This window comes from Rhincodon typus, chromosome 8, assembly GCF_021869965.1.
Source record: "Rhincodon typus isolate 14 chromosome 8, sRhiTyp1.1, whole genome shotgun sequence".
Taxonomy (NCBI): domain Eukaryota; kingdom Metazoa; phylum Chordata; class Chondrichthyes; order Orectolobiformes; family Rhincodontidae; genus Rhincodon; species Rhincodon typus.
In genome coordinates this window covers 78,166,461-78,179,747 of record NC_063339.1, presented here as the reverse complement: position 1 = coordinate 78,179,747, position 13,287 = coordinate 78,166,461, and the positions used below count along the sequence as shown (strand labels likewise).

General features: G+C 48.1%; 2 protein-coding genes across 2 annotated transcripts in view; both read right to left on the bottom strand.

The window, feature by feature from the left end:
- Positions 1 to 4,983: 4,983 nt before the first annotated feature.
- On the bottom strand, positions 4,984 to 10,826 carry chac1 (ChaC, cation transport regulator homolog 1 (E. coli)). The gene is made up of 3 exons (XM_020526064.2): positions 10,273 to 10,826; positions 9,312 to 9,347; positions 4,984 to 5,759 (listed from the first exon to the last, which is right to left on the bottom strand). Exons 1-3 carry the CDS (start codon positions 10,489 to 10,491, stop codon positions 5,367 to 5,369), a joined length of 648 nt encoding a protein of 215 aa, XP_020381653.1. The 5' UTR covers positions 10,492 to 10,826; the 3' UTR covers positions 4,984 to 5,366.
- A 1,211-nt stretch (positions 10,827 to 12,037) lies between these two features.
- LOC109925570 (delta-like protein 4) overlaps positions 12,038 to 13,287 on the bottom strand; it is a 34,464-nt gene continuing 33,214 nt past the window's right edge. Inside the window, exon 11 of the mRNA XM_048599970.1 lies at positions 12,038 to 12,957. Within this exon, the coding sequence (XP_048455927.1) occupies positions 12,952 to 12,957 (6 nt within the window). The 3' untranslated portion in view covers positions 12,038 to 12,951. The remainder of the gene's footprint in view (positions 12,958 to 13,287) is intronic.

The window sequence follows — 13,287 nt, the reverse complement described above, 5'->3', positions numbered from 1 at the left end:
GGCTGATATTGAGAATGATTTCTAATTTCTTCATTGTTTGAATTGTGACCGTCTTTAGCTCTCTTGTGCTTTCCCAACCCCCCTCGCTCTGTTTCCATTCAACACTGACCTGAATGTTTTCTCATAATGGAGAGATTTTTTTCCCCCCTCTGTTGTTTTCTCTTTTTAATAAATGTTTGTTAAATTCCTGAATCCTTTGAGTCTAATCGCCTGACTGATCTGGCTCCTATTGTTTGAGCAACGTTTGGCTCCATTGATGAATTTAGTTTCCCAGAGGAGCAGGACTGAGGGAATTAACAGGGAGACAGGGAAAGTTCACATTGTGTCTCTTGTATTGAACATACAGGAAGATCTGCATTACTACGATAAACCCAAGGTTGTGATTGCAGCAAGACTTGTCATAGTTTGACTGCTTATTCATTATTTTCTTGGATGTGCTATTTATTTTCCTGTTATTTATGGTTCTCTAACCACACAACTGTGCGTCCCCTCCCCATCTCTATACCCACTACTTTGCAACAACAGGTAGAATCTGCATTTTTAGAGATACAGCCAACTGGGCTCAAGCATAGAGATTGCATTCAACACTGTCCCCATCAAACTGTCCCCGGACAGGGACAGCACGGGGTTAAGATACAGAATAAAGGTCTCTCTACACTGTCCCCATCAAATCACAGGACAAGGACTGCATGAGGTCAATGCAGAGTAAAGCTTCCTCTACACTGCTCCCATCAAACCATCCCACGCCTTGGACAGCATGGAGTTGGTTACAGAGTAAAGCTTCTTCTGCACTGCTCCCATCAAACCATCCCAGGACGGAGACAGCATGGAGTTAGTTACAGGGTAAAGTTCCCTCTACACATTTCCCATCAAACACTCCCAGGACGGGGACAGCACAGGGTTAGATGCAGAGCAAAGCTCCCTCTGCACTGTTCCCATCAAATGCTCCAAGGACGGGGACAGCACGGGGTTAGACACAGCGTAAAGCAGCCTCTACACAATCCCTTCATGTGAATCATCCATAATTGCAGGAAATATGCTGTCAATGGGTCTTGAGTCATGACTTCATCTCAAGGCGTGAGAAGGGAAGGGAAGTTGTAATGAAATCGATTTATCCTGGAAAGTGGATGTTTTATCTGGATGTTCATTTGTCCTCTGTGATTTATCAGTGATTCAGTTCCTAAACAAGTCCTCCTTCAGACCACAATGGCCATTCAGTACGTGATGACTGCTTGTTCAGATGTAACATTGGTGCTTTACTCTGTCCTACCCGAAATATTATTACAACTGGTGCCGCTTCATCCCAGGCAGAGAGGGTCTGCCTGGTTTTGGTTCTGACCTGCCAGTGAGGCAATGGAAGTCGCAAACATCACCACTGACCCCCCCCCCCCCCCACCACCCTCCCAAGCACAATCAAAACACGCCCTCCCCACCCCGAGTACCCGCGAAGTGTGTTATAAGCCTGAGTAACAAAGATACAAGGGTGTAATGCTGATGGAGCGGTGTGTGAAGGCCATTGTAATACCCACTCTTGTCCCAAAACCAGGTGGGGGCAAATCACCGACAAATTTCCTGTCGTTAAGATGTGGAAGCAGGAGTAGGCCATTCAGCCCATTGAGTCTGCTCTGCCATTCTGTAATCCCGTGGCTGCTCTGATAATCCTCAGTTCCACTTTCCTGCCTTTTCTCTACAACTCTGATTCCCATACTGATTAAAAAGCTGTCTATCTCAGCCTCGAATATACTGAATGACCCAGCCTCAGCAGCCCTCTGTGGTAAAGAATTCCACGCATTCACTGCCCTCTGAGAGAAGAAATTCCTCCTCATCTCCATCTTAAATGGATGACCCCTTGTTCTAAGATTACTCCCTCTGGTCCTAGAATCTCCCACGGGAAACCACCTCTCCACATCTACCCTGCCAAGACCCCTAAGACTCTTATTTTTTTTAATATACCCCTACACCGCTGCTATAAGGCAGTAGTGCTTATTTTTTCCCACATGTTGTGTGTGTGTGTAAGTGAGTGAGTGCGTGTGTGTGTGTGTGTAAGTGAGTGAGTGTGTGCGTGTGTGTGCGCGCGCACGCGCAAGTGCAGGAGTTGGGAAAGATGCCATGTGCAAAATAATTTTATCCAACATTTCCACCGCCAGGAAAAATCCCCCCATGTGGCCAGGGAACCAGTAATAAGCAAAACCCCAGTAGGGACAATGCTTATGTGAAAGAAAAAAGTGAGGGGGAGGGTAGGGATCCAATCATAATAGAATTGGAGGGGGAAATAAAGCAGTTCCCACTCGTCTACACCACCCCCCAACCCCAGCTGTATCCACATCTCCCTAAAGGCATCCAGAGTGTTGTGGACCCTCCCCAGGGACACCCGGGCTCGAATGTAACTCGAGAGGAACTGGGGCAGGCTGTAATGACCCCCTCCACTGCCCGCTGCCTGGACCAACTTGACCAGGAGCAGACCCACAAGGAGATCCTCTGACCTGCCCATGCCCCTCCGTACCGGGTGCCCAAAGATCAGGAGCGTGGGGCTGAAGTGCCACCAAAAGAAAAACATAGAGTAGAAGGTCTTTGAGATAACTGAAAAGGGAGTGCAAACACCCAGACCCATTATACACATGATCCACGGGCTCCACAGTGCTACAAAACAAACAGTTGGGTTGGGAGCTAAGAACCTTGTACGTTTCTCATTTGTCTAAATTCCAACGAGTCTCAATCTACTCTACCACTTCTCATAAGGCAGTCTTTCCAATGCCTGGTATCAGCCAAGTGAACCTTCTCTGGACTGCCTTCACTGCCAGTAAACCTTTCCTTAGCTAAGGGGCCCAAAACTATTTAGTGTTCCAATTGTGGTCTGACACTTGCCTTGTATAATTTTGGGGAAAACTCCCTAAATTTATACTCCATTCCTCTTGAAATCAAGGCATTTGCCTTCCCTATTACCTGTTGAACTTGGATGCTAGATTTTTTTTATGTGTGATTTATGCACTAGCACCTCCAAATTCCCGTGTGTTTGGTAGCTGGCTGTAGTATTTCTAAATAATATTCAGCCCCTCTGTTCTTCCTGCCATAGTGCATAACCTCACATTTCCCTGCAATATGCCCTGTTTTTGCCCGCTCAACTAACTTATCCACATCCCTCTGTAGACACTCTGTGCCAACACTTGCCTTTTTTTGGTGTGATCCACAACCCCATCAACTTTTGGGATGTGCATTGAGAGAGTCACAGACTAATTTCCCCCTAGGCCAGCTTCTGAAAGCGCTCTGGCCTGCAGCTTCAGTGAACCCAGTTTTAACCATTTGCCTGTGTTGTGTCAGCAGCTCAGCTATCAGGTTTCTGTTTTCACAGAACGGGTGACTTTACAGGGAACATAAATTTCCTGCATGACGAGGTTAGAACTTGAGCAGCTTTATGTTTGAACCACACATCCCCCCCTCAACAGTCCCGGCCTTGCTCTGATGCCTGGATCCTGCTTGATTAGTCTTTACCACTGTCGGCTTTCTCCCCTGCAGTGGTTACAGCTTGGTGCAGTTCAATGTGTCCTTCCCCAGCCGCTGCCCTCAGTACTGGCAGTCCCTAGAAATGCAAAGAGACTAATCTGCCAGAACATTGTGGTGTTCAGGCCACTGAGTCAGGCTTCGGCAGGAGAATTGGTCCCAGTGGCCTCCAGCCTGAACGCGGTGAAGAGTGGGGATGTAGTTGAACAAAGCACGTCCTTGCTCCCGATCAAGATCCAGTCCCTTGATCCCTGTGCCTGGAAATCTCTTGCGATCTGTTTTGATATGATTTGATTATTGTCACATGCACCCGAGATACAGTGAAAGGTATTCTGATGAAGGGTCCAGTTCTGATGAAGGTTCCCGACCTGAAACGTCGACTCTCCTGCTCCTCTGATGCTGCCTGACCCGCCGTGCTCCTCCAGCTCCACACTGTGTTGACAGTGTAAAGTATTGTTTTGCGTGTTGCCCAGGCAAATCATACGTTACATAAGTAAATCAAGATAATGGAACAGAATGCAGAATATAGTGTTACAGCAGCAGAGAAAGATCAACTCTAATATATGAGAGGTCCATTTGTAAGTCTGATAACAGCGGGTAAGAAACTGTTCTTGAATCTGTTAGTACGTGTTTTTAAACTGTTCTGTTTTCTGCCTGATAAAGGAGGGTGAAGACAGTATAACCAGGGTGGTTATGGTGCATCTATAAAAATTGGTAATGGTCATTGTGGCTGTGCTGAATTTCCTTAGTCTTCTGAGGACATAGAGGTGTTGCTGTGCTTTCTTGACTGTAGGGTTGAAGTGAAGGGACCATGATAGATTGTTTGCAATACTCCTAGGAGCTTCAGATCATAGAATCCCTACAGTGTGAAAACAGGTCCTTCAGCCCAACAAATCCACACTGACCCTCAGAGCACCCCAGCCAGACCTATCCCCAAACACTACGGGCAATTTAGCATGGCTGATCTACCTGATCTGCACATCTTTGGACTGTGGGAGGAAACTGGAGCAAACCCACACAGGCACTAGGAGAATGTACAAACTCCACACAGACAGTCACCCAAGGGTGGAATCGAACCCAGGTCCCTGGCACTATGAGGCAGCAGTGCTAACCACTGAGCCACTGAGCCACCGAGCCACCATGCCACCCCAAACTTGAAGCTCTCAGCACCACTAATACAGACAGGGGGTGCTGTCCCTCACTCCACTTCCTGTAGTCAATGACTGGCTCCTTGGTTTTGCTGATATTGAGGCAGAGATTGTTGTTTGAGTTGACAGGGTCAATACCGAGAGACTGACTCCTCTGGCCGGGGTAGGGGGAGGGGAGGGGCCGCATCCGCAGGATAAAGGGTCCAATGAACTTCGGACTGAACTGAGTGTCTTCTCTCGGGGTGGGGTGGGGTGGGGTGGGGTTGGGGGGGTGGGTCGTGACCCATTGGAATTCTCTAACCACTCCCCCTGTACTGAGTAACAACGTTTAAAAGACTCAGCAAACAGCATTTATTAATTATAAATAATAAGTTAAAAAATAACAAACATAGTTGTTGGCAACAGTGATACAGTAGGTGATAAGAACCTGAAGACTGAACATAGACTAGAGCGCCAACTCCACACACCCACCTCAACACACCAGCCGCGCACTCCAACAGAGTTATAATGTTTGTCTAAAAATCCGATCTCCCCACACGTGCAGCTACAGCTGATGGCGAGGTGCTGGAAGGGGTTCGTACTTTGGGAATCGTACCACGTCGAGCCGGAGCTCTGAAGAGGTGGTGGACGAACAGTACGGCCGGCACAGGCTTCGGCTGTTGGGCTCCGTCACCCCGTGCGTGTCACTTCCGAGGTGGTTCAGGCACACCCGGGCGCCACCTACGCTTGCCGATCAGCCGGGGCCGGCGCGAGGGCCAGGCTGGCCGCTTCGATGGAGAACAAGTGCTTGTCCTCCACCCCTGGGCAGGCAGAGCGCATGAAGTGTACCAGCCTGAGCAGGTACTCCAGGTTGTGGCCCGAGTGGCCACGAGAGCGGACGATCTGCCCTGCAATGTCCTCAGCCTTGGCAGGGCCCAGGTAGAGTGGGTTCTGGGGGGTGGCGATGTAAACCAGTGCCAGGGTGCTGCTGCCACGGGCCTGTACCCCACGGGAGTAGAAGGTCACGGTCTTGCACACGTATCCGCCCAGCACGCTTTCCCGGAGGTTCAGGTACTCCAGCGAATGCCTGAGCTGGTCCTGCTGGACCTGGTAAGCCACGCCCCATGTGTCAGCCTGGGCAGAGGGAGAAGGAGAAGACACTGCAGTTAGACACACACACACACACACACACACACACACACACGCTTTCCAATCCTGACTCCCCAATTAACCTGTCCTGCCGTCTTCAGGGCTTTGTGGATAAGCACCTCAGGATCCCTCTGTTCCTTAGATCTGACGAATACCCTGTCATTCGTTGAGCACTCCCTTGTCTTGTTACTTCTTCCAAAGTACATTACCCCAGAATTATCAGCATTAAATTCCATCTGCCAAAGCCTGTCCCCCACCTGCAGGGCACAGGTCAGGAGCGTGATGGAATACTCCCACTTGCCCTGGATGGGTGCAGCTCCAATAATGTTCAAGAAGCTTGACACCATCCAGGACAAAGCAGCCCGCTTGATTGGCACCACATCCACAAGCATCCACTCCCTCCACCACCGATGCTCAGTAGCAGCAGTGTGTACCATCTACAAGCTGCACTGCAGAAATTCACCAAAGATCCTCTGACAGCACCTTCCAAAGCCACAACCACTTCCATCTAGAAGAACAAGAGACACAGATACATGGGAACATCAAGTTCCCTTCCAAGCCACTTGCCATCCCGACTTAGAACGATATTACTGTTCTTTCAGAGTCGCTGGGTCAAAATCCTGGAAATCCCCCCCAAGGGCATTGTGGGTCTACCTACAGCACATGGACTGCAGCGGTTCAAGAAGGCAGCGCAAAACCACCTTATTCTGAAGGGCAACTAGGGACGTGCAATGAACGCTGGCCCCACCAGAAGCGCCCACGTCCCATAGGTGAATAAAAAAAGACTGGCTTTCCTTTCTAGGCATTGGTTGCTGATGCAATCTATGATCCGGCATTTGCCAAAACAGGGACTACGTACCAGCAGGGCTGTGGAGCAGGGAGGAAGGTGGCTGAAGAGTGCCAATCTAGATTATTCAACCTGCCATAATGTAACCCTTTGATCCCCAGTACGAAACTGGTCATTTGGCTCAAAGTCAACTATACAGCCTGTTTGGGGAATCATGTCTAGAACTGAATACATTATCCCAGATATTGTCTAACCAGATCACAACTTAACTTGTATCCTTGTATATTCCAGTCATCTTGAAAGCTAGCCATTTCAACCCATCTTATTTACCCTGTCTACTCACTGTTTATCTGTCACAGATCCACAGCTCCCAGATTCTAATCGACCAATAACGACCACGGAACTAATTCTGGGGAGTGAGGTCAAAGTGGCAATGGAAGAGCATTTTAGTGACGCCGGGCACAACGACATACGTTTTAAGATTGTTATAGAAAAGGAAGAAAGATGGTGTGCGAAGGAAGGGTTTTGGATTGGGGGGAGGGCAGAATTTATTAAAATAAGGCAGGATCTTTGGGCCAAAGTAGACTGGGACCTTGTGGGAAAGTCTACAGCAAAAAAAAAAGTGCAGGGTGTTCAAAAAAGGAAATGGGATTGGGATGAAGTGTAGGAGCAACAAACCCAGAGAACCCTGGGTGTCTAGGAATATTCAGGACTGGCTAAGGTAGAGAGGCTTTTGGCAGATGTAAAGGGAGGAAATCACTGAAGGTCCTCGTGGATTGTAGGAAGCGCAGCAGGGTTTACTTAAAATAATTAGGAGAACAAAGAAGGGGCATGTAAGAACACTGGTGAGTAATATTAGGGAGAATCCCAAGATAAGTTTGTACATCAGAGGGAAGAGGATAACCAGGGAAAGAGTAGGACCCATTAGGAACCAAGGGAGCAATTTGTGTGTAAAATGAATGCTTCACATTTATCTTCACGTGGGAGGAGGTTGTAGGTACAGAATTCTGGAAGAGGAACTGTGAGGTTCTTGAGCAGGTTGACAAAGGGAGTGCGGAGGTCTTGGACGTTTGGCAGGCTTAAAAGTGAACAAATCCCAATACTGGATGAGTATTATCCCAGGATGCTGTGGGAGACGAGGGAGGAAGTTACAAGGGCTCTGACTCAAATTTTTAATTCCTCTCAGGTCAAAGGGGAGGTGCCAGAGGACAGGAGGATGGCTGATGTAGCCCTGCTTTTCAAAAAGGGTGACGGAGATAAACCAGCAAATTACAGACCAGTGAGTCTTACATCAGTAGTAGGGGAAATTGTGAAGGAGAGAATTAACCTTCACTTGGAGAGGCAAGCATCAGGGACAGTCTGCACGTCTTTGACAGAGGGAGGTAATGCCTAACAAATCTGGTTGAATTTTTCAAGGTGGTGATCAGGTGTGTGGATGAAGTTAACATGGCTGATGTAGTTTACACTTATTTTAGCAAAACCTTTGACAAGGGAGACTGAAAAAGATGGTAAAAGCACATGGGATCCAGGGTAAGTTTGCAGGTTGGATCTAAAATTGCTTCAGTGATGGGCGAGGGAGGGTGGTTGTAGAAGGATGTTTGTGTGGAGACTAGTATCCAGTGGCATACCACAAGGATCAGTGCTGGGTCCCTTTTTGTTCACGATCTACAGAAATGATATCGATAAAAATGTTTGTGTGATTGCAGGGAGTCAGAGAGAGAGAGATGATGAGTAAATTTGTGGATGACCTGAGGATTGGTCAGGAGATCAGTAGCGAGGAAGAAGGTATCAGGTTATGGGAAGATATAAATAGATTGGTTCAGACAGGCAGGCCTTTGGCAGATGGAATTTAATGCTGATAATTCTGGAGTAATGTACTTTGGAAGAAGTAACAAGACAAGGGAGTACTCAATGAATGGCAGGGTATTCATAAGATCTAAGGATCTAGAGGTGCCTATCCACAAATCCCTGAAGACAGCAGGACAGGTTAACCAGGGAGTGAAGAAGGCATACAGCTGTGGCATAAGTTGTAATAGCAGGGAGGTCATGTTGGATCTGTACAGGACTCTGGTGGGGGCATAGCTAGAATGCTGTGTGCAGCTCTGGTCCCCGCACTATAGGAAGGATGTGATTGTATTAGAGTGGGTGCAGAGGAGATTCACCGGGATGTTGCCTGGCATAAAGCAGTTTAGCTATGAAGGTTGGATAAGCTTGGAGCACAGAAGGTTGAGGGGAATCAAATAGAGTTGTACAAGAGTATGAGGGGCATGGACAAGGTGAATAGAAAGTAGCTGCTCCCCTTGTTTGAAGGGTCAACAATGGGTGGGCATAGTTATAAAGTGAAGGGCAGGGTGGGATTTGAGGGAAAGCTTTTACACTCAGAGGGTGCTGGGAATCTGGAATGCACTCTTGGAGAATAGTTGACTTGGGAAACTCGCAACTTTTAAAAAAAGTATTGGATGAGATTTTGAAGAATCATAACATTTCAGGCAATGGACCTAGTGCTGGAAAGTGGTACTGGTTTGGGTAGGTGAGCATAGACTCGATGGACTGAAGGGCCTCTCCTGTGCTCTACGTCTCATTCTTAGACAAAGTATCTTTTTCCTTGAAAATGTGTTCATGGTTTCCTCAACGTCAGTTCACATTGTTGCTTGGGAAGTTTGGTACCTAACTGCAGAGCGTGCAGTATCTGTGACTTGGACCTAGGGAGTACTGTTCAGAGCCTCACAATGTCACTGTAAAATACTCACATTAGCATCTTCCAGCAAAGTGACAACCCGGCCAGGCTGAAACACAAAAAACAAAATCAAACCCAATTAGTTAACTTGCTGATGGTCTGTGTAACGGAGGCAAAACAAGGGACAGCTCTGGACTGCAAACTAGTTTTTGTGGGTCACACCCTAAACAATCATCCCTCTTGTGTAGTGACGGAGTAGAGTCTGTCTCTGTGATTCCCGCTCACTCTGGTTCTTGGGCTGTCAGCTCTGAGCCAGCGTCAAGTTCTACCCAGAGCTGCTCTTAGCAAGCATATCAACACTGACACTTCAGTGCAGCGCTGAGGGAGTGCTGCACTGTCAGGCATGCTGGTTTATGGATAAACCCTTTAAACCAATGTTTTGTCTGTCCACACAAAGGATCCCACGGTATTATTCGGAAGAACAGATACCCTGAATGTCATGGTCACTATCAACATCACTAAAAAAACAGGCGACCTGGTCATTATCATGTTGCAGCTCATTGAGGTCATAACTTAGTTGCTGTGGTTCATGGGTTACAGCAGTGACAATACAACGAAAGCAGTTCAACTCCCTCTCGTTCCACCACAGAGAATGGGGCATCTATTGCTGATTCCCCAAAATGGACAGTCAACCACATCACTGCGGGTCAGGAGTCACGTGTAAACCGGACCAGGAGGGAACAGCAGAAATTCTTTCCCTAATGGGGCACTTTTACAGCAATCGGTCTCCATTTCAGAATCGATTCCAATTTCACCAGCGGGTGGGGGGTAGGATTCGAACCTGTGCCCCCGCAACATTAATGCCCAGTGGCATTAGCACCAGCTCCCCTTATACCGCGCAAGAGAGAGACAGGGCAGGGACATCTGTGAGCCTGCAGCAGCTCCCATGCAGATGGAGATCCTAGTCCAGCTCTCAGCCCCCCCCAATCTCTGTTACACACAGTCCTTCAGCCCAGAGCAAAACGCGCACGTACTGCCTGTTGGTTCCCGCGATGATAGGAGTCTCCCTGCCAGAACCTCCTGCTGTATCCACGGATAAAGCCAATCCTCCTGCGGGTGAATTGAAATCCCGGTTTCCAGATGAGAGAGCCGTACCCGAAGATCCACACAGGCTGTTCCCGGACGCTCCGGTGATCCTGGGGGAGTGAAGCCCCCTCAGACTGCTCCACATCCTCACTCACCTGGGGAGGCATCACTCCTCACCTCTGTCGGTCTGTCTCTCACTCCCTGTCCCTCTCTCTCACTCCCCTCCCTGCCTGTCTGTCTCTCTGTACACACTCTACCTCTCTCCTAAACACTCATTCACTCTCTGTGTCTCTCTCCAACACTCTCACTTTCCCTGTCTCTCACTCCTTGTCCCTCTCCCTGTCTGTTTTCTTTTTTCTCTCTCTCTGTCCTTTGAGTGTATGTAGGTGTGCTTCTCTGTAAAGTATCTCTCACACTCAGTTTCTTTTTCGCTCTCTGTCTCTGTTCTTTCTCCCCACTGTGTCTCTGTCTCTCTCATTCCGTTTCTCTACGTCCTCACAGTTTCAGTGGGCGGGTTGTTTATGAGACAGTTGACCAATCGGTGTTTTGTTGAGTGAGGTTTGGATTTGGAACTTACCAATCAGTGAATGGGTCCCGAAATGAATGAAACACCATGAAGAAATTGCATCAGAACCAACAGGAGAACTGATAGGGAGAGAGAGGTTCAGAAAGGGAAAGAGAGAGGTTCAGAGAGAGAGAGAGCTGGACAGAGAGACACAGAGATGAGGAAAAAGACAGGCAGAAAATAAAATAGAGAGAGAGAAACAGAGAGATGGAGAGGGAGACAGAGGGAGAGAGACAGAGAAAGAGAGAGTATTCCTTAGCATTGCAAGTGCATATCTAAATACCTATTCAATGGTATGAGGGTTTCTCTCTACCACCCTTACTGCCAATGATTTCCAGATTACCTTCACTCTCTGGGTGAAAAGGAATTTCCTCACATCCCCTCTAAACCTTCTGCCCCATACCTTAAATCTATGTCCCCTGGTCATTGATCCCTCTATCAAGGGGAAAGGTTTCTTCCTGTCTACCCTAACTATGCCCCTCTTAAATTTATGCATCTCAATCATGTCCCCTCCCAATCTCTTCTGCTCTAAGGAAATCAAGCCCAGTCTGTCCAATCTCTCTTTGTACCTGAAACTCTCCAGCCCAGGCAACATCCTGGTAAATCTCCTCTGCACCCTATCCATTGCAATCACGTTCCTCCTACAATGTGGATTCCAGACTGCACACAATAATCGAGCTGTGGCCTAACCAATATTTTATACAGTTCCAGCATCACCTCCCTTCTCTTAAACTCTACACCCCGCTAATAAATGCAAGTATGCCCTGTAAATTTTTAACTATTGATACAGAGTAAATCTCATTCCACTGTCTCCATTAAACACTCCCAGGACCAGGACAGCACTGGGTTAGATACAGGGTAAAGCTCTCTCTACACTGTCCCCATCAAACAGTCCCAGGATAGGGACAGCACAGGGTTAGATACAGAGTAAAACTCTCTCTACACTGTCCCTATCAAATAGTCCCAGGACAGGGACAGCACAGGGATGCTGGAATGAAACTCACAATCTCTTGCAGGTCTAGCCCATAATCACACTCAGTGTAACTAAATGAATTTTAAGGAATTTAAAATCAGGGCTATAGGCAGTGCAGTGTGTGTCTGGGGTGATGTCTGACCCTGGATAATGAAGGACACAAACAGGCAGATTTTGGAGCAGGAAATGATTTCATTAGACAAAAAAATAAATTCAAACTTTGCCAAGAAGTTAAAACCATGGGTGAAAGTGATAAGTGTATTTACATGTGAAGACATTTATAAATATACATTATATACAAAATAATTATATAAAAGTATAAAGTTCAGTGCTTCACATTTAAATTAATTATGAAATACCTAACCTTAACAAAAATAACATTATCAATGCGTTTAAGGGACCATCATGGGGCTAATCTGTATTTGAGACCCTGCTGTCTGTCTGTCTGCTTGAAGCGAAGATGTTAATTGAGCCCCTGGGTCAAGGGAGTAGATCTGTGATCCTGGCTCGGTCCAAAATGCCCCTGCCTGGGGCTTTTCTCCAATCCAGGTCCCAACCTATCGCAGTTGATGTGAGTGAGCGAGTGGGTGGGTACCTCAGAGTTAAGGGCGGTCCTGGTAAAAAAAAATTCACCCACCACCCCTGTTCTGACATAATAAATAGAGGCCGGACCGTGCATCAGGTTCCCGAGTCTGTCTGTCTGTCTGTCTTCACAAATACAGCAGCATCTGCAGTGCGAACAGCGGTGTGAATTCATGTAGCACCCCTCAGCCTTGGGTGCATCCTCGGGAGCTTCATTCTGTCTGCGACAGCGGCCTCCCAGTAAATCTCCCGCTCTCTCTCTCTCTTTCTCCCACTAGCAGCCGCCCGTTGGGCCGAAGGGTTGGTGAAGTTTGTCGCCAGGCCGCGCAGAGAATCCGAGAGGCAGAACGCCAACCCCTCACGGACAACACACAGGCTCCACTCCTCAGCTCCTGGGGGGGGATCCCGGTAGCCAGTGGCGAATAAATAAGACGGCAAATTCCACTTTGGGTGAACAGACAGGGTGGGAGGGTCCCGACAGACTCTCAGCTCTTCCGCTTCAAGCAATTAAACCTGCACCCACACACACAAAGAGAGAGAGAGAGAGGTTAATTTCCAATGCCATGATCTCCCCATTAGCTCAGCTCCCCCCTTAAGGGACTGTCATGTACCCCCCGTCCCAGAGACAAGCCAGACTATGAATGACAGACCTCCCCCCGCCACCACCCACCACACCCCCACCACCCCGCCCCCACCCCCAACATCCCAGAGATAGTGTCAGTCAGATCCCGCTCCAGGCTTCACTGGATAACACAGAATGTTTTAGCCCGACTCAGTCTTAAACCCAACAAAGCCCTCGTCCCAGACTCTCAAACCACACCTTTCCATCCCAACCACCCCCCC